Source organism: Pseudoliparis swirei, chromosome 18, assembly GCF_029220125.1.
Source record: "Pseudoliparis swirei isolate HS2019 ecotype Mariana Trench chromosome 18, NWPU_hadal_v1, whole genome shotgun sequence".
In the NCBI taxonomy this organism is placed as follows: domain Eukaryota; kingdom Metazoa; phylum Chordata; class Actinopteri; order Perciformes; family Liparidae; genus Pseudoliparis; species Pseudoliparis swirei.
This window is the reverse complement of record NC_079405.1, coordinates 26,777,490-26,803,854: the sequence shown is the minus strand read 5'-3', so window position 1 is coordinate 26,803,854 and position 26,365 is coordinate 26,777,490. Positions and strand designations below refer to the sequence as shown.

At 44.5% G+C, this 26,365-nt stretch overlaps 1 protein-coding gene and 3 non-coding genes across 4 annotated transcripts in view; 1 reads left to right on the top strand and 3 right to left on the bottom strand.

Moving 5' to 3' along the window:
• Positions 1-25,734, top strand: part of fgd5a (FYVE, RhoGEF and PH domain containing 5a) — a 39,869-nt gene extending 14,135 nt beyond the window's left edge. Inside the window, 16 exon segments of the mRNA XM_056437606.1 lie at positions 3,958-4,115; positions 5,613-5,769; positions 8,951-9,041; positions 10,278-10,328; positions 10,540-10,598; positions 12,088-12,159; positions 12,275-12,343; positions 15,627-15,710; positions 15,802-15,881; positions 15,990-16,086; positions 17,077-17,214; positions 17,403-17,505; positions 17,615-17,751; positions 19,557-19,685; positions 20,017-20,168; positions 24,266-25,734. Coding sequence (XP_056293581.1) covers positions 3,958-4,115; positions 5,613-5,769; positions 8,951-9,041; positions 10,278-10,328; positions 10,540-10,598; positions 12,088-12,159; positions 12,275-12,343; positions 15,627-15,710; positions 15,802-15,881; positions 15,990-16,086; positions 17,077-17,214; positions 17,403-17,505; positions 17,615-17,751; positions 19,557-19,685; positions 20,017-20,168; positions 24,266-24,302 — 1,614 coding nt within the window. The 3' untranslated portion in view covers positions 24,303-25,734.
• Positions 17,953-18,024, bottom strand: trnae-cuc (transfer RNA glutamic acid (anticodon CUC)). The gene has a single exon. It is a non-coding gene; the product is annotated as a tRNA-Glu (tRNA).
• Positions 19,131-19,202, bottom strand: trnae-cuc (transfer RNA glutamic acid (anticodon CUC)). The gene has a single exon. It is a non-coding gene; the product is annotated as a tRNA-Glu (tRNA).
• Positions 24,131-24,202, bottom strand: trnae-cuc (transfer RNA glutamic acid (anticodon CUC)). The gene has a single exon. It is a non-coding gene; the product is annotated as a tRNA-Glu (tRNA).
• Positions 25,735-26,365: the final 631 nt, after the last annotated feature.

The following is a 26,365-nucleotide window of genomic DNA, read 5'->3' as shown; positions in this document are numbered from 1 at the left end:
CTCTGGAGCGGTCGGTTGTGAGATGAACCGGGCGCTGTGTTGTCGACGCCGTCCTTGAGTCCGTACTCAACGTGTGTGTGTGTGTGTGTGTGTGTGTGTGTGTACTCGACTCAGCTGGCCAACTGCCGCCTAAAGGCTGTCGAGGTCGAGGTCACGGAAAAAGGCTGTCGAGGTCTTTCATCGTGGGCCGTATCGGCTTCATGGGTACGAGGCCCCGATAGCGGGAATGAAACCTAAAAAAAACGTTAATTGCGGTTTCCCGAAAGTCTTTCGGTTTAACGAAAGGTCACGAAAAGGTCGCCGAGGTCTTTCATCGTGGTCGTATCGGCTTAAATTGACCTTAAAAAACCCGTAAATCTCGGTTTCTGTAAATGTTATTTGATTAACCACATTTTTGGGGGTTGGATCACTGAAATGAGGTTGTTTGGTTAACGCGGGCGCAAGAGATATTCTAGTTGTGTTCTACGATATGAAGACTCAGCTGGAAAACTGACACCTAAAGGTCACGAAAAGGTCGCCGAGGTCTTTCATCGTGGTCGTATCGGCTTAAATTGACCTTAAGAAAACTGTAAATCTCGGTTTCTCTAAAAGTCTTTTGGTTTTAACGAGTGTGTTTTTGGTTGGTTGAGGCGAGGTCAAGAGATATTCTAGTTGTGTTCTACGATATGAATTCAACATGTAGCCCGAAGGTTTAAAGGTAAACCTCCCCGAGGTCCTCAACGCACCGACGGCTGTCATCTACCTGTCAAAAAAAGAAGATCCAACTCCCCAGAGAAAGATATTTACCAAAAATAACACATATATATATAATATATACAGGTATATATAATCAGAAAGGAAAGTCGTACAGGAGAGGTCAGATCGGCAGCAGCTTTTTTTTGAAGGACGGCATGAAAGAGTCGCCATTAAGGTGACGGTTGCCGGTACGATTCTGACAGGCGGACTCATTAAACCAACAGAAAGAAGCCCACCAGTCAGCCGAGCCTTACGACCTTGAACAAGGTCGTAACCTGAAAGTCTTACGTGTGCCCCCCCCCCTCCCTTCTCTCCGTGATTTATGAAAACCCTGATGTGGACACCAAAGCAGCTGCCGGGTGTGTGGTGTAATGTGTGTAGTTTAATGTGTGTAGTGTAATGTGTGTAATGCGACGCCATTAAAAAGCAAGTAATGCAAATATTATACGGGGCGACTCTCGTAATCATAAATCTGCAATCTCGTCGCGATGCTCAATTATACTAATTACTGACGTGACGTTTTTGATGCTGCGGCCTGAACTTTTTTCATCATAAATCATCTTTGTTTTCACAAGTTCTCGCGTGACCTTGGCCCGCGTTACCTTTTCCTACCTAATTTAATCTTTTCCCCGCCTCCATTCAAAGGTGACATTGACGGCTTTTTCATGGCGCTGTTGCATAATGCATCGCTGCGGCGTTTTGGGGGGGGGGGCGTCTTATTATTATTATGATTCGAAACTTCAAACCGCGACATGTTCGTCGCCGTTAGATGCAGACTGATGTCACGATTAGCATGAAACTGTAGCGATTCGGCCCGGGAAACACTTGAGGGGGGGGGGGGGGGGCAGCGTTAAGTGAGAGGCTATTGTTCCATTGTTTGATAAGGAATAACAAGAATACAACGAATTTCCAGACCCTGTCTCCCGCGGAGGAAGGCAGGCCGTGCTCCTCTTTTTTTTAAGGGCTTTCCCTGTAACAGCTTCAACATATGCAGACTTGTTATTATTATTTACATTTTTTTCTTCGTTTGTAGCCCCCGTGACCTTTGACCTGATTCTTATGTGTCCGAGTTATGGCCTGACTGGAAGGAGAGAGAAGGTGAAGATTAGAGCTTCTCTCCTTCATGGCTGTGAGTGTGTGTGATGTTGTGTGTGTGTGTGTGTGTGTGTGTGTAACCTGGGAGCCAACCAGAGCCGTTAACTCATACGCCATTGATTGTGCATGATGAACGGCGTGTTCTGAAGGGCCGAGTGGGACAACTCTATTTGTTTTATGTCTGTGCTTTACTCACAACTGGAATAGATGGTCTCCACTCACTCATCCCTCACGCAGAAGCTATACTGTATATATATATATATATATATATATATATATATAAGCCTTCAGAATAAAAGTAACGGTTGTGTTTTCCACCTGCATCCATTCTAACTATCATCTCTAAACAATGAAATCTCTTTTATTCTCATGCATCATACATTTGTTATTTCATTTGTCATCACATACAGCTACAATAATAAAACGGTGTCTTCCTCTTGTGCTTTACAATACATCCCTCCATAATATTCTTCATAATATCCCTTATTAACTATCATATCTTTCTTTATGTATTAATTTGAAACATACAGACTTTCTTATTTACATTTGCAAGTACATATTAAATCCACTACGACACTACAGGCTCCAGTCACACATCCTGTGTGTGTGTGTATATAAATATATATATATATATATATATATATATAAACTCGGTTTTGTTTCTCTTTTTATATATATACAGGACTGTCTCAGAAAATTAGAATATTGTGATGAAGTTCTTTATTTTCTGTAATGCAATTAAAAAAACAAAAATGTCATGCATTCTGGATTCATTACAAATCAACTGAAATATTGCAAGCCTTTTATTCTGATTTATTGCTGATTATGGCTTACAGCTTAAGAAAACTCAAATATCCTATCTCTAAATATTAGAATATCATGAAAAAGTATACTAGTAGGGTATTAAACAAATCACTTGAATTGTCTAATTAACTCGAAACACCTGCAAGGGTTTCCTGAGCCTTGACAAACACTCAGCTGTTATAAATCTTTTTTTTAACTTGGTCTGAGGAAATATTAAAATTTTATGAGATAGGATTTTAGAGTTTTCTTAAGCTGTAAGCCATAATCAGCAATATTAAAAGAATAAAAGGCTTGCAATATTTCAGTTGATTTGTAATGAATCCAGAATGCATGACATTTTTGTTTTTTTAATTGCATTACAGAAAATAAAGAACTTTATCACAATATTCTAATTTTCTGAGACAGTCCTGTATATTTATATATATATATATATATATATATATATATATATATATATATATGATGTTAGTTTGCCAGACAGCTAAAGCATGTTGACACATGAGTCACATGACTTTGATCCATTTCTTGTCATAATTTGCGTACTAGATAAATGGAGATAAGTAACGTCTCCCATGTGCCATCATAACTCCTCCTATTAGTCCTCTTAGTCTCTGCGGCTGCAGATATTAATTCCTATTGCTTTAAGTGTTCTGAATGGAGCTTCTCTTGACCTGAATTCATTGAATGGTCACATGACATCTATTGCTCCTGTCCATCCTGGAGAGGGATCCTCCTCTGTTGCTCTCCTTTCCCTTTTTTCCCAGTAAAAAGTTTTTTTTCTATATTTTTTGGGAGTTTTTTTCTGATCCGACGTGAGGTCAAAGGTCAGAGGATGTCGTCTGTGTACAGGTTGTAAAGCCCTCGGAGGCGAATTCGTAATTTGTGATATTGGGCTATATAAAATAAACTCAATTTAATGACTTTTTTTTTGTGGACGGTGAAAAGCGGGGGGGGGGGGCTACACACCCTCATTGTGTCAGTGAGCACCAAGGTCTTTATGCAACAGCACCTGGCCGTGGTAACCCTTGTGCGAGCGGCGCCGCCCCAGAATTTCCTGAATGCCTGGACGGAGCGCAAAGTGGCCGAGGAGGTGCTGAGGTGATTCGGAGGGAGGGTGGCAGGAAGGATGTTTAAGGAGGATCTGACCTTCCTTCCTTCCTTCCATTTTTCACCCCCTTTTTTTCATTCCTCATTCCTCAATGCTTTTCATGTCTCCTGCTCTCCCTCCCTCCACTTCCTCCACTCCTCTCTCTCTCTCTCTCTCTCTCTCTACCCCACATGTTTTTTGGTGTTATTAAATTCTTGCCTCCCTCCCCTGTGCAGGACTTCAGGGCCGCGGTGACGGAGGCGTCGGCGCCGGGTGGGGAAGGGGAGCCTGTGCTGGAGGAGCAGAGGTTAGGGGAGATCCTGGGCGTGCTCCCCCAGGTCTACGCCCTCCACAGCAGCATCCTCGCCGAGCTGGAGGAACGCATTAGTCAGTGGTAAGAAATGCCGCGGTGGCTCATGGCGGGAGATTTATGTCGCCGCCGTACCCTTGAAACTCAGAGGAAAAGAGACGTGAGCTATACATCCATCACTCATTCCCCACTCTTGTCACAATAATTACTCTAAAGTTTCTTAACCCTGCTTTTAAAAAAACACGCCAAGATGATGTAATGATTTTTTTATTTTTATTTAAACTTTGTATTTGACTTTCTACGTCATTGAAAAGCTCTTAAAGCATCATTGGTGTGCTCTTCAGATTCAGGGATAGTTTAATATTTTTGGGAAATAAACTATTTATTTATGTTCTTAATTAATCATTCTTTTATAATAATAATAATCCATTTAATTAAAATAGCTCTTTTTAAGGTACTTTACATTCACACACCGTAGACACAGCTTCAGGGAGCAGTTCAGGGTTAAGTGTCTTGCTCAAGGGCACGTTGACTCGGGTGGGGATTGAACCGCCAACCCCCTGATTGGGAGAGGGACTCTTATGTCTGTGCACTAAACATAAGACAGACGGCTAGTTACCTTCGCATTGAAAATGCGGAAGGTAATGTTTTGATCGCCGCGTATTTATTTGTATGCGTGTTATTCGCCTAACTCAAAAAGTATTAAACCGAATCGCATGCAATTTGGTGGGATGATTGGTTATTATCCGGGGACCATTCGATTAGATTTTGGGATCGATCGGGTCAAAGGTCAAATGTCAAGGTCATGAAAAAGGTGAAAATCTTCTTGAATCACATGGAAATTGGTGGGATGATTGGTTATTATCCGGGGACCATTCGATTAGATTTTGGGATCGATCGGGTCAAAGGTCAAAGGTCAAGGTCATGAAAAAGGTCCAAATCTTCTTGAATCGCATGAAATTTGGTGGGATGATTGGTTATTATCCGGGGACCATTTGATTAGATTTTGGGATCAATCGGGTCAAAGTTCAAGGTCATGGAAAGGTCAAAATCTTCTTTTTACCATAGCACGGTCAATTTTTATCCAATTGGCATCCAATTAATGCCAAAATGTTCATAATTCAATGCCCAATCTTGTGATATGCGAAGGTATGCGCTCTACCGAGTGCCCGTTCTAGTTTAGCTTAGCATAAATACTGGAAGCAGGGGGGGGGGGGGAACCTAGCTTGTCTCTAGCCTATGTCCGATACCTCGCTAAGATGATTTAATAATAAATATGACAGATATGAGAGGCTTTAAATCTTCTCAAAAACAACATTTGGCAAGAAAACAAATGTTCTTTAAACAAAAACATAACTGGCAGTGCTTTAGTATTTGGAAACTCTAAAGAAAAATCCTCAAGAGACCATATTATAGCGCAGGCACAACGTTCTTCCTTCGAGGTTGTCAACATCATTATGGAAAATGCGGGAAATCAGTAATTTAGGGAGAATTCGTCAAAGCGGAACATCTTTCGACTTTGTGTTGGACACGAATGCCTAAATGTCCTAAATCTCTGATTTCCTTCTTCTTCGCGTGAAGGGAGGAGAGCCAAAGGGTCGTGGACGTGATCCTGTCGCGCCGGCAGGACTTCGGGGTGTTCGACACCTTCATCTCTCAGTACGACCGCAGCATGTCGTTACTGGAGGAGAGCTGCAGGGGGAACGCGGCCTTCGCCAACACCGTCAAGACGTTCGAGGTAAAAACACCCAAAGAGTCGGACCGGGAACCTGACGAATCAGCGTCGCGTCCGTCCTCGTGTAATTACAGGATATTGTTTTGGCATTCGGAGCACTGCTTAACACACACACACCCCGCCCCTCCCCCGCTGCCATTTCGTTTTCCACAAATCCACAAACGAATAGACGAATCCACGTAGAAAAGCAGAAATATATTTGTGATATATATGTTTTTGTAACATTTATATACATCTTCTTTTGGCAAATATTTTGTATTGTTTTTTCCCCCCACATTACACAAACACAAAGCAAAACAAGGCACATCAAAAGTATACATAGGCGGTACAAGTACGACGGCTCCGTGGCGTTTTCTTTCTGGTCTGATGAGAGAAGCGAGCGGACAAGGCACCCGACTGTCTCTCCGCTCATGAATATTCAGAGGCAGCTGCCCCCTTTTCCCAGTGAAAGCAGACTTTAATGGAGCTAATGTAAATAGGAGGCAGTGGAGGTGAGAGATGGAGACTGACCTTTAGTATCTTACACACACCTGAACTAAGTCAGCTAATAGCGTTGCCCTCGATGACCCCGATCAAAGTCAACAGTGTGCCTTCTTCCCTTCAGCCTCGTGAAGTTGATATTACATCTTTTTCCTCACGCCATAAACCACTAATTGCTATCTGGAGCCGTCGTAAAAAGAAAAAGGATTTCCTCTCGTTTAAGGGCACTAGTTGTCTTTTCCCTGTGCAGAAAGGTTGGTCTCCTCACTCGGCTCCACACACACAGACTGTGATTCATCTCACGCCTCTAAAGATGAACACCCAGAGGCACGTTCCAGAACCTTTTCTCTCTCAGCCCGCTGGAAGATTCACCGCACGGCAGATTGTATTTCTACATTTTTCCATATTGAATATAAGAGGATCATTTGAGGCCTGAACTGTGTGTGTGTGTGTGTGTGTGTGTGTGTGTGTGTGTGTGTGTGTGTGTGTGTGTGTGTGTGTGTGTGTGTGTGTGTGTGTGTGTGTGTGTGTGTGTGTGTGTGTGTGTGTGTGTGTGTGTGTGTGTGACCAAGGAGGGCCATTGGAGGCCCGATATTTGCTACTGAGAAGGACGGCCGTCCTTCGCCTGTTGGTCTGCTGGTCGTGATGCTTCATAGGAGTGGAAGCGCTGATTCGGCCGTTTTAATTACCTCATTGCATCTATTTTTTTATTGATTAAAAGAATATAACTCCTTCATCAATCGCTCGCAGTTCATCCTCCTCCTTGGACTTGACACGTAAACCCGTAGCTCCGTCGACACGTCTCTTTCCTCTCCACCCTCCTCCTCCTCCTCCTCCGTGACTTCATCGTGGCCGTGGTGACGACAGTGATGAAGTGTCCACGGGGGGTGATCGGATCAGAGCGAGACCCTGGCGGGCCTTCGAGCCTCCTCTCCACGGGCCATCCACAAACGTTGGCTTACCGTGTGCAACGTGTGTGTGTGTGTGTGTGTGTGTGTTTGCTCCTCGTTGTGCAGGTGTCTGATCCTATTGCAGGTGCACGTGCACACACACATTGTGGGGATCCCGTGAAACAATTGCATTTTATTCCGTTTTTTTAAATGCTGCGCTCAAGAAATCTCTTTTCAAAACGCATCATCGTGGATTTATATTCACGCGGCAGTCTCAGCGTTTTTTGGGCAAAGCCTGTGTGTTGTCGGAGGAGGAGGAGGAGGAGGAGGAGGAGGAGGAGGCCGTGCAGCAGGTGGACGGAGAGCGATAGAGGGAGAGAGCGACGGAGTGAATTCGTCGTAGAGGCAGCCGGGCAATGAGGCGGACAGAAGCTAATTAGAGAAGCAGCCTCCTTTACAACTCCCCAATTAGATCAGTTGTGTGTGTGTGTGTGTGTGTGTGTGACAAGAGTGTGAAAGATGGTGTTTGCTGGTTCCGTGCATGTGTGTGTGTGTGTGCGAGTGTGTGTGTGTTCTCGCAGCAAGAGGCATCCGACGCTCCCTCTTCTCTCCTCCTCCTCCTCCTCCTCCTCCTCTTGGATCGCTCAGCCAAACACAACCACACGATAATTAGCATCTCTGGAACGCCACTTCCTCTGAACACGTCAATTGGATGACAATTTACCGGCGACACTCGAGGAGGAGGAGGAGGAGGAGGAGGAGGAGAGCGGAAGTGCCGAAGCCAAGTGGGAGTTTAATGTAACCGAGAGTTGGTTTATTATTGCGCTCGATGCATCGTGGAGTGATGAGGAGAGGGGGGGGGGGGCGGGGAACTCAAATCAGAGGTTTGGAGACAAAGGAGGAGAAATGATGATGATGATGATGAGACGGAGATAAATAAATATAATGAAGATGTAGTCGTCAGGAGGGCCGGCTCGTTAGAAGAAGCAACAGCTCTCGATTCTTTTGACTCCTGCACTCCAGATTATGAAGACAAAGAGTGGAGTGTTTAACTCGCCCCCCCCTCCCCCCCTCCCCCCCCTCCCCCATCCCCCCATCCCTCCCCTTCACAGACAGAATCAGTGTTATCGCATCGCCAGCCCGAGGTCTGTGTGTGTGTGTGTGTGTGTCTGTGTGTGTCTGGAGGGGCGTATCATCAATAATATATTGGATGTGTTTGTGAATGTGTCTGAGATTCAGTGTGTGTGTGTGTGTGTGTGTGTGTGTGTGTGTGTGTGTGTGTGTGTGTGTGTGTGTGCGCGTGCAGCGTAAATAAGATGAAGATGCCGTTTCCCGCAGGGGAGCTATCTGTGCCTCTCTAATGAAGGCGAGGACTTCATTGGATTAGAAGAGACAGTGTGTGTGTGTGTGTGTGTGTGTGTGTGTGTTCCTCTTGTCCCCTGTTGCTCCTCCACCGCCCGGGGGCATAAATACCTGTCAGAGACAATTAGATCTTGATTGATTTTCCGAGGCTCTCTGTGATTGCGTGGCTCTTCGTCCCCTTTCACCTGCAGACGACTCGGAGGAGAACAATGGGGAGTCGTTTTATTGTGTGCGTGAAGGTCGTCCGGCCCGATAGCGTCCCCCGCGGTCACCTGCGACCTCGACTTGCAGCCGCGTGACCTTCACAGAGCCGCGCGCACACTTCAGAGACGCACCCGAAGCCCTCCGATCGGACGTCACGGCGACCGCGATTTTTTATTTCAGACGTCAGTCAAATAAAATAGACGAGAAATAAATGAGACATAAATGAGACTCTCCCTTTCTCTGTGCAGAAGAGGAGCCCGGAGGAGGCTGAAGTCCCTCTGAAACACCAGCTGCTGCAGGTTATCGTGAGAGTGCTTCAATATCGAATGCTCCTCACAGGTAACACACACACACGCACATGCACACGCACATGCTTGGTACTCTTTAAAACGTACACAGTGCCATTTTTTTGCTCAATAAACGGACGTTTACGGTAGTAGCAATTATGGCATAATAATAATAACTGTTAGAACTCAATAGAGTGAGATGTATTATTTATTCAGAACTCAGAGCGCAGTTTATCACTCTTATTAGGAATGGTTTTAACCCTAGAACACTACATAAATGTATTAGCGTTGGCTATATTTTACTATAATATAATACACCCGATAATAAAAAGTACTTCTCATCATAATATATATTAAAATACAACAATGCATGGCAAATGTAAGTACTGTTCTTTTATTCTCCCCCTATACTACGGCTCATTAAATGAAAGTAAAAAGCTATCATGGGTGTCATAAAAAGGCTTTCAAATGTGTGAAAAAGAAGGGGCAAAGGTGATATCCACCCGAAGATATGTCACCCTCCATCGAAACCCGACGTTAGTGTTCTTTTAAATGTTTATATCATAATAATTATAATAACTTTATCTATATAGCACCTTTAAAAACAGGGTTTACAAAGTGCTCTATACAGAGAATCATGGAAAAATAAATGGAATAGAAAAATGTAAATACTAAATAACAGACACACTAAATTAGGGGAACCAAAGAACTGCATAAAAGGACGGCATCACTTAAAAGCAGTTATATAAAATGGGTTTAAAGAAATTAGATTAGATTAGATATTCCTTCATTAATCCCACAGTGAGGAAATGTCATTCATAAAAAATTAAAATAAAACACAATAACGATACAAAATACAAATACTAAAATAATAATAATAATAATACATTTATTTTATAAGGCGCCTTTCAAGACACTCAAGGTCGCCGGAAAAAATACTAAATATACAGAGGAAACCAAATATATACCAAATATATAAAAAATATATACACGAGGCAGTGAGTAAAGTGAGTTTCCAGCTCAGTTGTATTTGAAAGAAGTCCCTGATTCATGTCTCCTAATGGTTTTGGACCAGCCTACATTACTGATTTAGATATATTGTGTATCCTCTATGGTCTCTTAGATCCTCTGCTGCAATTTCTTTAAAGCCTTTTCTTGAAACAATGTCATTCTCAACCCAAGAGATGCCAGCTGCGTGAACACATAGGCGTGTACTCATGCACACATGTACGATATTGCATTTAAATGACATTTTCACACCTTATATTTCCCCCTTTGTCCTCTCCAGATTACCTGAACAACCTCTCTCCTGATTCAAAAGAATACGAGGACACGCAAGGTAAAGCCTCTGCAGGATATATATCTCCAGCTATGATGCCCAGAGCCATGAGGGCGGCGTCCCCTCAGCCATCAGAGGCGTACTGACACGCTGCAGCTGCTCCGCATGCATCAGAACCCTATCTGTGGAGTCACAGTCACCGAGTGTGTGTTAATTGAATTGGGCTGTGCATAAATCTCCCCCTTCTTTCTTTCCTCTGTTTGCGTTGCAGCTGCCTTGGTGATCGTGTCCGAGGTGGCGGACCAGGCCAACGACAATCTGAAGCAGGGGGTGAGTTCACTCTGGATACGCTCCGTGGGTTTAGAGCATTCGCTCAGCTCCCGTTGAGTCTGAAATATATATATATTTTTTTATATATATAAAGATATATATACACTACCGTTCAAAAGTTTGGGGTCACTTAGAAATGTCTTTATTTTTCAAAGAAAAGCACTGTTTTTTCAATAAAGATAACATTAATCAAAAATACACACTATACATTGTTAATGTGGTAAATGACTATTCTAGGTGGAAACGTCTGGTTTCTAATGAAATATCTCCATAGGTGTATAGAGGCCCATTTCCATCAACTATCACTCCAGTGTTCTAATGGTACATTGTGTTTGCTAATCGCCTAAGAAGACTAATGTCTGATTAGAAAACCCTTGTGCAATTATGTTAGCACAGCTGAAAACAGTTATGCTGGTGATATAAGCTATACAACTGGCCTTCCTTTGAGCTTGAAGTTTGAAGAACAAAATTAATACTTCAAATATTAATCATTATTTCTAACCTTGTCAATGTCTTGACTATATTTTCTATTAAATTTTCAATTAATTTGATAAATAAAAGTGAGTTTTCATGGAAGACACGAAATTGTCTGGAAGACCCCAAACTTTTGAACGGTAGTGTATATATATATAAATGTATATGTATATATATATTTATATATATTATATATATCAATATATTGATATATATCAATATATATATAAATATATATATATATAAATATATATATATAATTACATATATATAAATACATATATATATATATATATATTCCCCGGCCCAGTGGGCCCATTTGTTGGAGACATCTCTTTATGTTCGGCAAATGAAGGAGCAATTTGGGGATGGAGATCAAGCGTGAAGAGAGGTTAGACAGCCCGTGTGTGTTTGTGTGTGTCCCTCTTGTAAACGGCAATGCTGGAGGTGAAGGAGCGCTCTATTCCTCTTTTGGCGGCCCGTCGATTAACGCAAAAAAGGGGAGTTGGGGTGGGGGGGTGGGGGGGGTGAGGAAAGATGATGTCATCAGAAAGTCCCAGGTGTGTCGTTACAAAGGGAGAAGTGTGTGAGGGTGGACATGACTTACGAACGTGAACTTGTTCACGGAGATCATTTACACACACACACACACACACACACACACACACACACACGCACCATCACCCCCCCCCCCCCTCTGACACTGTTTTTCTCGCCTCTCACTGTCAAGATCCCCCGTGCCTCCCTCCTTGTCTGTTTATCACACTCTTTTTTTTTTTCGTAACTTTTTTTTCTCCTACTATGCTCACGCACCGGCTGACAGACAGTGGAAACACAGGATCCCTCTATCTCTGCCCCCCTATTTGGTTTTCAGTATCACATCCCTTTCCGCCTCCCTCCCTCCCTCACTCTTTCATTCACGGACAACAAACAGGGACAGATTCTTTCTTTGTCTCCTCTTCCGTCCATCACTGGATAATCTCCCCCTCCATCGCTGTGCCCCCCCCCCCCTCAGGAGAACCTGCTGCGTCTGGTCCACATCGAATACAGCGTGAGGGGCAAGAGGAACCTCCTGAAGGCCGGCAGGGTGAGCGCCGCGCGGGCCGGACACGAAGGTGTAAAGAAAATAGTGAATTTTGACGGACAGACACGCTTTTCTCACACTTTTTTTTTTCTTTGTTCTTTTTCTTTCTTTCGAGCAGATGTTCGTCAAAGAAGGAACGCTCATGAAGGTCTCGAGGAAAAGCAGGCAGCCGCGACACCTGTTTCTGGTAATATTCTCATCGTATCACTCTGTCAGACGCATTATTAGACCGTAGAAGCTCGAGTTTTAAGACGTTAACATACTGTTTATCCCTTTTGTTCCCTCTCTGTTTTAAATTAATAGGACAAGAATTTTTTGGAAATATGTTTATTAGCTCCTACACCTGATTAGCTTAGCATAAAGATGGTAAGCGGCGGGACACAGCTTTCCTGACTCTGTCCTAAGATGAAACAAAATATGCCGACCAGCACTTTTAATGTTCAATAATCACAGTTAATTTCATTTATATGTGTGTTATTGAGGGTTTTATGGGCCTGGCTTATTCTTGGCCCAGCGTAGTGACTTCCTGGAGTCTGTAGTTTTCTGGCAACCTCATGTTTTATTTTAATTTTTTTCTTCCTATGTATTCAAACGAGATCTACTCTAATAATTATTAAGCGGATCCCTTCTCAACGCTTTCCCCGCTTCCAGTTCTTTAAGCTAACCGCCATCCGTCTCCAGCTTTATATTAAAACCGAATTATACGAGAGTGACATCAATCTTCTCCTATAACTCTCTAATATTCTATATTAGCTCGTTACATCTCTTCTCTGAGTCTCCGCGGGGTAGAAAACACCTGCCGTCATGTTGAAGCAAACACACAGTTGGCGTTGGCCTGTGAAAATATGGAGAGGAATGTTGGGTGGAGGCCGGGTCTGCAAGGTAGGAGAGGCTGGGAGGGGGGGGACGCGAGGCCAAGGCTGTGAGACCTCTCCAACTCGGACACCACACCCTGTCCAGAGACACCCTCCCTCCCTCCCTCCCTCCCTCCCTCCCGCTCCTCCGCTCCCTTCTCAGGACTTGTTTTCCAGGGCCCCACTTCCTTTACAGGATGTTTGGTGTGGGTCACTGGATGCCGGCTTCCTGTGTATTGGGCGGGGGGGGGGGGGGACTGACAGCGGAGTGAAGGCCAGACACCCTGTAGAATGCGGAGGAGGAGGAAGAGGAGGAAGAAGAGGAGGAAGAAGAAGAAGAGGAGGAAGAGGAGGAGGAGGAAGAAGAAGAAGAGGAGGAGGAAGAGGAGGAAGAAGAAGAAGAAGAGGAGGAGGAGGAGGAAGAAGAAGGAAGAAGAAGAAGAGGAGGAGGAGGAGGAAGAAGAGGAGGAAGAGGTGGAGGAGGAAGAAGAAGAAGAAGAGGAGGAGGAGGAAGAGGAGGAAGAAGAAGAAGAGGAGGAAGAAGAAGAGGAGGAGGAGGAAGAAGGAAGAAGAAGAGGAGGAGGAAGAAGGAAGAAGAGGAGGAGGAAGAAGAAGAAGATGAGGAGGAGGAGGAGGAGGAATAAGAAGAAGAGGAGGAAGGAAGAAGAAGAAGAGGAGGAGGAAGAAGAAGAAGAAGAAGAAGAAGAAGAAGAAGGAGAAGGAGGAGGAGGAGGAGAGGGTGGTGCTACACAAACACATGAAGGTGAAATGGAGAAGCCCACTCTATTGTTCCATGTGTCTCATCTCATGTTGGGAAATATGCCGGAGCTACAGATCCGCAGGAGCAGCCTAGAGAGGATTTTGGCTTTTTATTTCTCAAGCGGATGCAAATAGACGTGAAGATATGGATTTATTTATCCCTCACTGATCCCTCGAAACAGAATTGCAGTTCATATACGATAAAAGAGGGTCTGCGGTTGATACTTTGAGGCCTTAAGGGGTTATGAAGCCGTTCGCTTCCTGGAAGTCGCCGGCTTCAGCGGGTCACGTGTTTTTTTTATGGGCTTTGAAGGAAAAAGAGAAATCCGGACACGATTAAAGACGAAAGTCATCAATCACCGTCGGTGCAGCAGGTGTCACGGGCCTGGGCTCAGGGTAGAAAGAGAGAAGGATTAGAAGGAGGATGGAGGTGTGAGGGGAAAGAGGCAGGTGAACGAGGTGAAGGGTCACTGGACGAGATGAAACGTTGCGGTGAAACGACAACGTCTCGGGGTCGCAACTCGTCTGGGAAAGTCTTTTGTGAAGCATGTGGACTTGAGGGGGGGGGGGGGGCTGGTAGTCAAGCCGGCGAACCCGTAACTGTGCGGCTGTTTGTGTTGTTGTTGTTGTGGTGAAGGTGGCCCGGTTCCACCCAGTCTCAGTGTAGCCCGAGGGCGAGGGCGAGTGGGGGGGTGGGGGGGTGGGGGGCCGGAGCAGGGCGTAGAATTCCTGGATGCCGCCTTTACGGCCCCAGCGGATGTTTAGAGCACGCATTAAGGTGTGACCGATGATGTCATCTCTTTTGTCTGGGGGAAGAAATGAAACGCCTCTCCAGAACACAATGGACTTCTCGTGTGTGTGCGGGCCGTCACAATACGCTTTGGGTCCGACAAGCAAATAAACATTTATTTTTGTTGTGCGCGCGCGCGGGAATGTGTGAACGATGTGAAAGGAAACACCACCGAGGGAGTTGGGCCCAGAAAGTTGCTTTCAAGGAAGAAAGGATGACGAGAGAGGTGTGCGTGTGTATGTATTTATCTCAAGCTAACACCACCACCTTGTGGTGATTAGGGGGTATTACATTCGAGAGTTTTCTTTCTCATGTACACTACCGGTCAAAAGTTTGGGGTCACCCAGACAATTTGGTGTTTTCCATGAAAAATCACACTTTTATTTATTAAATTAAATGCAAAATGAATATAAAATATAGTCAAGACATTGACACGGTTAGAAATAATGATTTTTTAATTTGAAATATTAATTTAGTTCTTCAAACTTGTGGGTTAAAGGAAGGCCAGTGTTAAAGCTTCTCTCACCAGTGTAACTGTTTTCAGCTGCGCTCACATGAAAAGGGTTTTCAAGGGTTTTCTACCCCTCCACAATGTACCACTAGAACACTGGAGATGGGCCTCTACACTCCTCTGTAGAGACTTCATTAAACACCAGAGAAGAGTCATGTACACATTAACTATGTTGAGAGAGTATTTATGATTATGTTATCTTTGTTGAAAAAAACAGTGCTTTTATTTGAAAAATAAGGACATTTCTAAGTGACCCCAAACTTTTAAATGGTAATGTTCCTGCTATGTTGTTCTGTTATCTCCCTTAAAATCTAACATAATACACCTCTTCTTTCCTCTTTCCTCTTTCTTCTTTCCTCTTTCCTCTTTCTTCTTTCCCCTTTCCCCTTTCCTCTTTCCTCTTCTTTCTTCTTTCCTCTTTCTTCTTTCTTCTTTCCTCTTTCTTCTTTCTTCTTTCCTCTTTCTTTTTTCCTCTTTCCTCTTTCTTTTTTCTTCTTTCCTCTTTCTTCTTTCTGCTTTCCTCTTTTTTCTTTCCTCTTTCCATGTCCTCTACCAGATGAACGACATAATGCTGTACACCTACCCTCAGCAGGATGGTAAATACAGGCTGAAGAACACACTGTCTCTCTCTGGGATGAAGGTACTTATCATTCATCCCTTACTCTGACAAACCTCCGACGTCATCGGTGATTCATGGCCCACCTGTGATGTGTTTGTGCTCCATCACACAGGTGAGCAAACCTGTTCTGGACCACGTGCTGAACTGTCTGAAGATCGAGGTGTCCGACATCACCATAACCCTGTCAGCGAGGTGAGCGTCTCCCCGCACAAGAAAAAAACTTTTGAATTTGCCAAGACTCCTATTCTCCAAAGCGATTCCAGACCCGGCGTGATTTCTTCGTCTTCTTCCCCCCTGCAGCTCCGTCGGGGAGAGGGAGGACTGGTTCCACACGCTGAGCCGAGCCGTAGCCGACCACGCCGCAGGTCTCTGTACGTTTGGTGGACCCTGCAGTGAGGTAGGACAATACTTTTTTTTTCTTTGGGTTAGATTACAAAAATTTACTTTTGAAATGGTTTCTGCACACATTACATTTTCAGATACTGATATATACACATTCAAACACTTATTATAACAGCAACATTATTCAAATAGCCCTTGTGGTGGCAGAGATATTCTCTTTGTATGCAAATATCGAGCCGAGGCCTAAAAGATAAGAGCCTTGAATTCTATTTAAATTCAGTTTATTTTGTATAGCCCGTTATCACAAAATACAAATCCCTGCGTCACATCCCTGACCTTTGACCTCACATCGGATCAGGAAAAACTCCCAAGAAATAGAAAAAACCCTTTCACGGGGAAGAAAAAAGGGAAGAAACCTTCAAGAGAAGTGTTGAAGTTTTAACTAAGAGTAATAAAGTGTTTGCATTTGACACAAACACCGGTACTTATCTTTTTAATATTCAAAACTAAAAGCCTGCATGTGCGTGCTAAACACTGCCATCAAAACACCACACTCAACTATCAGTTGCCTGCACCCATAATGCACCTGTGAAAACATCTGTAATCTATGAGATCACTTCGGCTTGAGCCCTGTGATGAGATTCAGGTGGTTTGATCTTCGTTGTGTGTTGACGACAACGCAGTGACTATGTTCATGTCATCTTCAGTTTAAGGACTCGAGTCAGATTCAATTGTCTTTGTTTCGCCGTTGCATTGTGTTAACTTTTGTGTCTACTTATTTTAAAAAGCCAAATACTCGAGATAATAGTGTTTCATACTTGGCATGTGGATATCTTTGGAAGAGTTTATATAGATTTAACTGAAGCGTTTGCTTCTCAAAGAGGTGAAACGTGTAATACATGTGTGCATATGTGTTTGGTTTCCTCCAAAGAAGGCCCTAGATTCAGAAATTGTGTTTTTATTAGGTGTGTTTTGCATATACTGTCCGCTTATGAAAACCTTGACGTCATTCTCGCCTCTTCTAATCCACCGTATGTGTCCACAGGCCCGTGAGAAGTTGTGGATGGCCCTGGGCGAGGCGGCCCCCGTGCTGGTGCCAGTCTCCCATGCGATGATGTGCATGAACTGCACCTCTGACTTCAGCCTCACGCTGAGACGACACCACTGCAACGCCTGCGGCAAGGTCAGACGCACAGAATGGAGAACAATCTAAATAGCATTGTGACTTTGGGTTTCACTGTACTGGAGTTTTAAGAGAGTACTGACCGGCACCAAATTGCTATTCAGCCAATAAACTCATGATCCAACTTCTGATTATTCAGTGAGAGTATTTATTGCTGTCAAATATTCATATTGTGTCTCTGTGAGCAGGTGGTGTGCCGGTCTTGTTCCAGGAACAGATACCCACTGAAGTACCTCAAAGACAGGGTGGCCAAAGTGTGTGACCACTGCCATGCCGAGCTCAGGAAAAGAGGTGAAGCTCTGCTTTTATGTGGTGGTGGCTAACTCGAAAAAACTCCTTTTGGAAGAGACTCCTCCTCTTCCATATGGTATTAACTGTGTGTGTGTGTGTGTGTGTGTAGGTGGCAGCGTGTCGGGGGCATGCGGTAACTCCAGCCCTCGGACTCACCGGGCCAGCCGCCCCCTCTCCGCTGTCTTCCAGAGCCTGCAGCCCCCGAGTTTGTGGAAGAGCAGGAAGAGCGTCTCCCATCTCAACCAGGTGGCCTGAGACACTAAACATGCTTTTGACAAGATGACCAGTTGCACTCGTTAATTTACAATATAAGTTACGATAAGTTATGTTGATGACTGACAGGTTTAATAAAATTGGAGTGTTTACATGTCACTTTCAACGTAATTGCCATCTGTCAGATCGGTTTGGATGGTATTCAATCAGCTGCTATTTTCTAAATAAACGTAGTTCCCTGACCGGGAATCGAACCCGGGCCGCGGCGGTGAGAGCGCCGAATCCTAACCACTAGACCACCAGGGACCCGTATGTTCCTTATACAGAGGTCAAAAACTTTAGTTCGTTATAGTGTAGGCCAGGGGTGGCCAACCTCTTTGCCTGGTGTCATGCGGCTCTTACGTTCATATCTAAGTTTGTGTTTTTGTAGAGTTCAATCGTGAGATGAAAAAGCAAAGTTTCCCAGTAGGGCACGGGTCTCAAACTCGTGGGCCAAACGCGGAAAGACCACATCCGAATGTCGGCGGGCCGTTCTACGGTGGGTTACGCGAATGAAAGTGTCCGAAAATCAAACACTGCACCTACGCCATGAACGCATGGGCAGCTGGATGTCCCGCACTATGGCTAAAGTAGTTTACGGTGACGCTTTCTCCAGCCGCCCTCAATTCAGCGGACACGGTATAAAAGCAGCGTTGGGAGAACCGCATCCGAATGTCGAACACTCTCTTCTAAAGTGGTTTATTGGTGGGCGTTTGATTACTCCAGCCCCCCATAATGCGGCATTCATGGCGCAAGTGCACCGTTCGATTTTCGGACACCTGTTCTGATTGACACCATGTGAAGGGATTGCTTGAAGTGGCAACAACGGAATTAAGCCAGATTTGAAGAGGATTGTTCAAGGCAAGGAATCCCATAAGTCCCACTAAGCAACATGCATAGTAAAAGAAAACGCTATTGTAAATTATTCTATTTTGTTTGTGGACTTGGTTGAACTGAGATAATGTGTTTGTGTGTGTGTGTGTGAGACAGTGTACACAATGTTCATTGTTGAACATGACAGACCTGTTGTCTTAGTACTGTAGGAGTCCATTTCTGTCATTATCATGTTGGTGTGTGACATTTACAACAAATCTGGCTGATCAGAGGTGTGTGTGCGCGCGCACACATATGTGTATGATGTGGCTCTTTGCGGTGACACAGTAAAAAATGTGGCTCTTAGTCTCTGACTGGTTGGCCACCCCTGGTGTAGGCAGTAGTGTGTTTTTGTGAGATGGTAAAAGTCGCCTCGTGGGACGAGATAAGTGACGCGTGTCGTGTTAAATGAGAAAAGCACCACTTTAGTGTTCTGTTCAACATTGTGTCGCGTAAAGAGGTCACGTGATACTTATACTGCCATTGTTAAATAAATGTAGTTCCCTGACCGGGAATCGAACCCGGGCCGCGGCGGTGAGAGCGCCAAATCCTAACCACTAGACCACCAGGAAACTCGATTTTAGTATCATTCACTATCCAGATTAGATGGATAGATTAGATTAGATTAGATAGATATAGATAGATAGATAGATGGATAGATAGATAGATTCTAGTATGTGTTACTTACTTTTAATGTTTTCTATGACTTACTTTTAATGTTTTCTTTTACTTACTTTTAATAGTATGTGTTACTTACCAGACCTGTAGCGTAATCCTGCAATAAATTGCAATAATCCTGCAATAAATCAAAATAAAGTGGAGATGGTGGCTATTATGTAGTTTGTGTTTTTTGTTGTGCTGGGTTACATAATGTCACCCCCCCCCCAGCTGTCTATCTCACCTGTGCCTCATGTGTCACCATCCAGGTGTCCCTTACCGTGGAGGGCTCCACCATGAGCGGCAGCCTGCAGCGCCGGAAGAAGAGCAAGAGGAAGTGGAAGCGCCTGTGGTTCCTCCTCAAAGACAAGGTGCTCTACACCTTCACGGCCCGTGAGGTGAGGGGGCACAGAGTCTCCCTGCCAGCCCCCAAAACACCCCCCCCAGCAGAGGCCCCTCCTCTCCTCCTCCGCCTAACCGTTTCCCCTCCTCACCTCCGGCCAACAGACCTCCTTCACGCTCGCTGCTCCACCTTTCCTCTCGGCCAGAACACACCTTTCCTGAGCCCAATGAAGGGATTCTCTGTGCTCTCTCTCCCTTTCTTTTGATGTCTGAGGGTCGCACTGCTTTTTGTTCTTCCCTAAGCATGATGATTGTTGTTGTTATTCGCATTATGCTGCTGCTGACGGCCAGATTGGTGTTTTTGACTCTGTGTTTTGATTCCTGCAGGACAAAGTGGCTTCAGAGAGTCTGCCTCTGCAGTGCTTCACTGTGAAGCTGACAGAGAGGCCGGAGGGAGAAGAGAGCAACGTGTTCCACCTCTACCACAAGAAGACCCTGCACTACACCTTCAGGGCCGACGACCCACACACCGCACGCAGGTATCACCTTTTAGGATTCAGTCTATCATGTCTATTACGGCTCGTATTACTTACTTGTAATGGTTTTTATTACTTACTTTTAATAGTTTATATTACCTACTTTAAATGCTTTTTATTACTTAGTTTTAATAGTATGTATTACTTACTTTTAATGGTTTTTATTAAGATTCAAGATTCAAGATTCAAGATGTTTTATTTGTCACATACACACACAGGGTGTGCAGTGAAATGAAAGTGGCAATGCTCAGCAGGAATGTGCAAGGGCAACAAGTACACACTATTTACAATAAAAAACAACACAATATTTACAGTAAGTGTGTGTGTGTGTGTGTGTGTGTGTGTGTGTGTGTGTGTGTGTGTGTGCCTGCCTAAGAGGGGCAGTTGTGTGGGTCTATGTGGGGGTCCTGGTGAGGTCGGAGTTCACAGTCCTGATGGCCTGAGGAAAGAAACTCCGTCTCAGTCTCTCTGTTCTTGCAGCGTGACTACGGAGGCGCCTGCCTGACCGCAGCAGCTGAAACAGTCTGTTGTTGGGGTGGTGAGGATCCTTCATGATCCTGCCGGCTCTGGTTCTGCACCTCCTGGTGTACAAGTCCTGCAGGGTGGGAGTGTAGTTCCAATAGTGCGTTCAGCCGAACGCACTACTCTCTGCAGAGCCTTCCTGTCCTGAGCGGAGCAGTTGCCAAACCAGGCTGTGATGCTTCCTGTCAGGACGCTCTCTACAGCTCCAGAGTAGAAGGACTGAAGGATCCTCTGGGAAACTTTAAATTTCCTCAGCTGCCTGAGGTGGTAGAGGCGCTGCCTTGCCTTTCTCACCAGAGTGTCTGTGTTTGTTGACCATGTCAGATCCTCGGTGATGTGGACTCCCAGGTATTTATACCCGCTCACCCTCTCCACAGTAGTCCCGTTAATCCCCAGTGGTGAGTACGTCCTCTGTTGTTGTACCCTCCTAAAGTCCACAATCAGCTCCTTAGTTTTGGTGACATTCATGAGGAGGCTGTTGTCCTGGCACCAGAGTGACAGATCAGCAACTTCCTCCAGGTAGGCCTTCTCGTCGTTGTCGGAGATCAGGCCCACCACCACTGTGTCATCCGCAAACTTGATGATGGTGTTGGAGCTGAACCTGGCCACACAGTCATGTGTGTACAGGGAGTACAGTAGGGGGCTGAGGACGCAACCCTGGGGGGATCCTGTGTTCAGGGTGAGGGATTTGGAGGTGTGTCTGCCCACCCTGACCACCTGTGGCCTGGCGGTCAGGAAGTCCAGGATCCAAGCACACAGGGGTGTTCAGTCCCAGCTCAATCAGCTTGCCGGCCAGTCTGGAGGGGACTATGGTGTTGAAAGCTGAACTATAATCAATGAACAGCAGTCTCACATAGCCCCCCCTCTGGCTGTCCAGATGAGAGAGTGTGGTGTGCAGTACCTGGGAGACAGCATCATCTGTGGATCTGTTTGGGCGATAAGCTAACTGCAGCGGGTCCATGGAGGAAGGGAGGAAGGCGCAGATGTAGTCCTTTATCAGCCTCTCAAAGCATTTCATGACCACCGAGGTGAGGCCCACGGGTCGGTAGTCATTCATACATGCTGGAGAAGCATTCTTGGGCACAGGGACAATAGTGGATCTCTTGAAGCAGGCGGGGACCACGGACTCAGCCAGGCACAGGTTGAATATTGTGGTGAACACTGGAGCTAGCTGGTTAGCACAGGTCTTCAGTACTCGCCCAGATATGCCATCTGGACCTGCAGCTTTCCTGGTGTTCACCCTCAACAGAGCCCTCCTCACACTGTGCTCGGTCACAGAGAGTGTGTGTTCGTCCCCAGCGGTAGAACTCACCTCGGCTACGCTTAACGGTGTTGTTGTTAGCCGGCGAGCTAGCGCTGTTGTTGCTAGCCTCAAACCGTGCATAAAATGAGTTCAGGTCGTCCGCTAGGGATGCGTCGGCACTCACCATAGCGCGGGTCTGCTCTGGTAGTCTGTGATAGTCCGTAGCCCCTGCCATAGGCGCCTGGTGTCGCGCTGCTCCATCTGTGATTCCACTCTGTCTCGGTACCTCCTTTTGGCTTCCTTCACCGCCCTCCTCAGTCCATAGACCGCTGCCTTGTACTCGTCCATGTTGCGGATACAAGACCGGAGTTATAGGCAGCAGTGCGGGCGTTCACAGCTTCACGGATGGATCCATCAACCCACGGCTTTTGGTTAGGAAAGACCCTAACTTTTACCGTGGGGACGATGGTGTCCGCTAAGCGTTGCTATGAGGCTCATTGCTACTTCCGAACTCGCTGACGTCACTGGAACTGGATTGGATCATGTCCCAGTCGACGACACGCAGAGCGTCCTGTAGCTCAGCCTCTGATTGGTCAGACCACCGCTTCACGTTCCTCGTCACTACCGCTTCCGCGCGATCTTTTGCGGTACCCGGAAGCAGAAAAATGGCGGCATGGTCTGATTTTCGAGCGGAGGAGAGAGACAGCCTTGTAGCCTCTCTTGAATGGTGTATAGCAGTGGTCCAACGTTCTTTCCTCTGGTAGCACACGTAATGTGCTGGTGAAAGTTCGGCATGACTTTTTAGGTTTGCCTATTAAAGTCCCCAGCCACCACCACAGCCGCGTCGGGATACTTGTTCTGATGCCGACATAACACATCATGTAGGTCCGATAGTGCTACGTCGGTGTCCGCTTGTGGTGGTATGTAGTCGGCTGTGGTGATGACCGAGCTGAACTCCCGGGGAAGGTAGAATGGACGGCATGAGATCGTCAGATGTTCCAGGTTCGTGAGCAGGAGCGAAAGAGTCTTAATGTTCTTGGGGTCGCACCACATGTTGTTAGTCATGAAGCAAACCCCTCCACCCTTAGATTTACCAGACTCTTCCGTTCTGTCTGCACGGAAAACAGAGAAGGACTCGGTTGGGCATATGACTCGATCCGGCACCAGCGGGTCAGCCATGTTTCCGTCAGACAAAAGATATTACAGTCCCTCATGTCCCGTTGGAATCTGATCCTTGCCCTAACATCATCCATCTTATTTTCCAGAGACTGGACGTTAGCAAGAAGGATGCTGGGCAGAGGTGGGCGGTGGGCTTGAACTCTCAGTCTGTTCCGAATTCCGCTCCGTTTCCCTCGATGTTTTCGCCGTAGTAGCGGCTCCACTGTTGTTGATGTGGTTCGCTCGTACGATCTCTGCCGGCCACGCTGGATCGATGGAAAAAGTGGACAAAAACCCTTGTTTTGCGCAAAAGTTTATGTCCAAAAGTGTGCTGTGGTCGTATGCTGTTAGTGCCGATGTGTTTGTGGCAAAGAAAACATTAAAAATAAACACAAAAACTAAAAGAGCGCACAATCTCCGCGGAGCTACCTCGACGGCGTCTGGACACAGCCGCGCCATCTGGACACAGCCGCTCCATTTTATTACTTACTTTTAATGGTTTTTATTACTTACTTTTAATGATTTTTATTACTTACTTTTAATGGTTTTTATTACTTACTTTTAATAGTTTATATTACCTACTTGAAATGCTTTTTATTACTTAGTTTTAATAGTATGTATTACTTACTTTTAATGATTTGTATTACTTACTTTTAATGTTTTTTATTACTTACTTATAATTGTTTTTATAACTTAATTTTAATAGTATGTACTTCTTAATTTTAATGTTTTTTATGACTTATTTTTAATAGTTTGTATTTCTTACTTTTAATGGTTTTAATTCCTTTAATTACTTACTTTTAATAGTATGTGTTACTTACTTTTAATGTGCTGTATAGCTTCACATTGTGTGTGTTCTTCTTAACACATATACTGTTGTAGTGTGTCTACACTATACTGTTTGTTATTGTGTTGTGTTTAAGAGACTAAATATAGAAATTAGCTGTAGCTACAATCTGGTACAGTGCATCAAACGGTGACATAAATATTTTAACTATACGTGGTCCCTTTTTAAATAAAGATAATAATAACAAAAAGTGAGTTCCCTGACCGGGAATCGAACCCGGGCCGCGGCGGTGAGAGCGCCGAATCCTAACCACTAGACCACCAGGGAGCTGCATGATGACGCAACAGAGGTCACGACCCGTTAAACTGTAGTTCTCCTGTTGTGTTTCAGATGGGTCAACGCCATGGAGGAGGCCACTGTTTTATAGCACCCGCTCATTAAAACGAACGCACCCTCCGGGGACTCTCGTCTGGGGAGCACAACGCAAGCTACCTGCCGCCATGTGACCTGCCGTGTGGAGGAGTGTGTGACAATGTCATCACCAGATGGAGGACAAGTGGAAAGAACTCTTGTTGGAGAACAATATGAAACCTCCAGCCGAGTTCACGGAGGCCTTTTTAAAGGAGAGAAACATTTCATTCCCAATGTTTTCGTCTTTTTACATGAAAAATGTAATATAAATGTCTCAAATTGAACTCTTTAAACTACGGAATGCTGGTGTCTTGTACCTGAGGTGCCACTGGGTTATTTAACACACAATCACTCTTTGGTTCTGCAGGAGAACGTTACATCCTTGACATTTTTTAATATGTGAAACATGTGACGGCCTTTGATGGACATAACATTGCAAACTAACTTTGCTTTGTGGGCAGCCAGTAAAAAAAAGAAAAGAAAAAGAAAATATTGGTGGTCACAGTTCCAGATAATTGGTATTCTGACTTTATATTGTGATATAAACACTGCAGACATGAAGTGAATTTTAGGGTTTGTTTCCAAATGATGTTCCATGATGTTCATTTTAATCATCACAGTGTGTGTACATTATATTTGTTGTGGAGTTTTACTGCAATGTTACTATATTATATTGAATCTGCAAAGACCGATCGGCATGACTCAACTGAGGATGAACACTTTCAAAAAGAGACTTTGCATTTGAATCTATAGATTAAAAAAAAGATAAAAAAGAAAGTCATACATTTCTAAAGTGCAATTTGCAAATTGATGATGTGCCTGAAATGAAATTGTACACCCCTTTCTTTCATCTTTATATTATCAAAGTACTGTACTACAGTTATGTCGCCGGAAGAGACCTTGGTAACACCATTTTATCTATTTGCATCTACTTTAAACCTCTAGTGTTTCAAACAGTTTGGTGACAGTCCAGAAACAAAAAGGAAATACTTGTGTGCCATTTCTGTCTGCTCTTTTCATACTTTGTGTGTATATATAAATATAAATATATGTATATATATATATATATATAAACTGCTGGATAAAACACATCACTTGGGACTTAATGGAGAACCCATCGTCATGCGACATTTAAAGTGCCAGTGTTACGTCATCATGTCTGGAGTTTCACTCTTCTCTCCTGTTTAGCATAATCCGACATGCAGACATGTTTCAGAAAGGTTTCATCTCCTCCTTCCGGACCTCGGCCTGAACTACATGTGATCAAAACTATTCATTATTTCTAAAGCACATTATTTCTAAAGCGGTCGATCACGTGTCTTTTGACTTTTTTTCCTCCCTGTTTTCTTAGTGCCATAATGGACTGTATACCTCTTTGCATATCGTGCAATGTAAATGTTTGTGTATATAGATACATATAGAAATAAACCCCTTTTAAAAAAACGTTACTTCACGTGCTTCCTGATCCTGAAGCGGTTTCTTTATTATATGTTACAAAAGTGGACACAATAACAGGAACGCCAGTACAATGATGCCCCATTTCGGTACAGCGCCCCCATAAATCCACTTTTTAAAGTGCAGTGTTCCTATTTTTTTGGACGAGAAAAGGGAGTATTCTTTATTATCTATTTTTTTCAACCCCTTACTTCTATATTGTATGAAAATAACAACACAAATGAGGAACAAAAACACTGCGCACGCGCTCCAAAGAGGCGTCAGACACGTGTCACATCCGCTGTAATTATGAGCCTCGCGAAAGCAGTAATTACGTGAAGGTTTTTATTTCTTTGTGCAGGTGGTTGTGTGAGTGATGCATTCTGGGCTGACGCCGAAATAAGTACACGCTGTACCTGTTTGCGTCCATTGTTTGTTACATTTGGCTCACAGCTGTAGTGCAATGCCTCCTTTGTCCAGCAGAGGGCAGCAGTGCTTCGTGTCATTTGCTCTTGCGTGACACTGTTTTCTTCTATTACTGTAATACAAAATCAAACTACCTTGTAGGTAAATATTTAACATTTATTCCAACACTGACATAATAAGGAGATATTATTCATACAATTCAGTATATTAATATATATA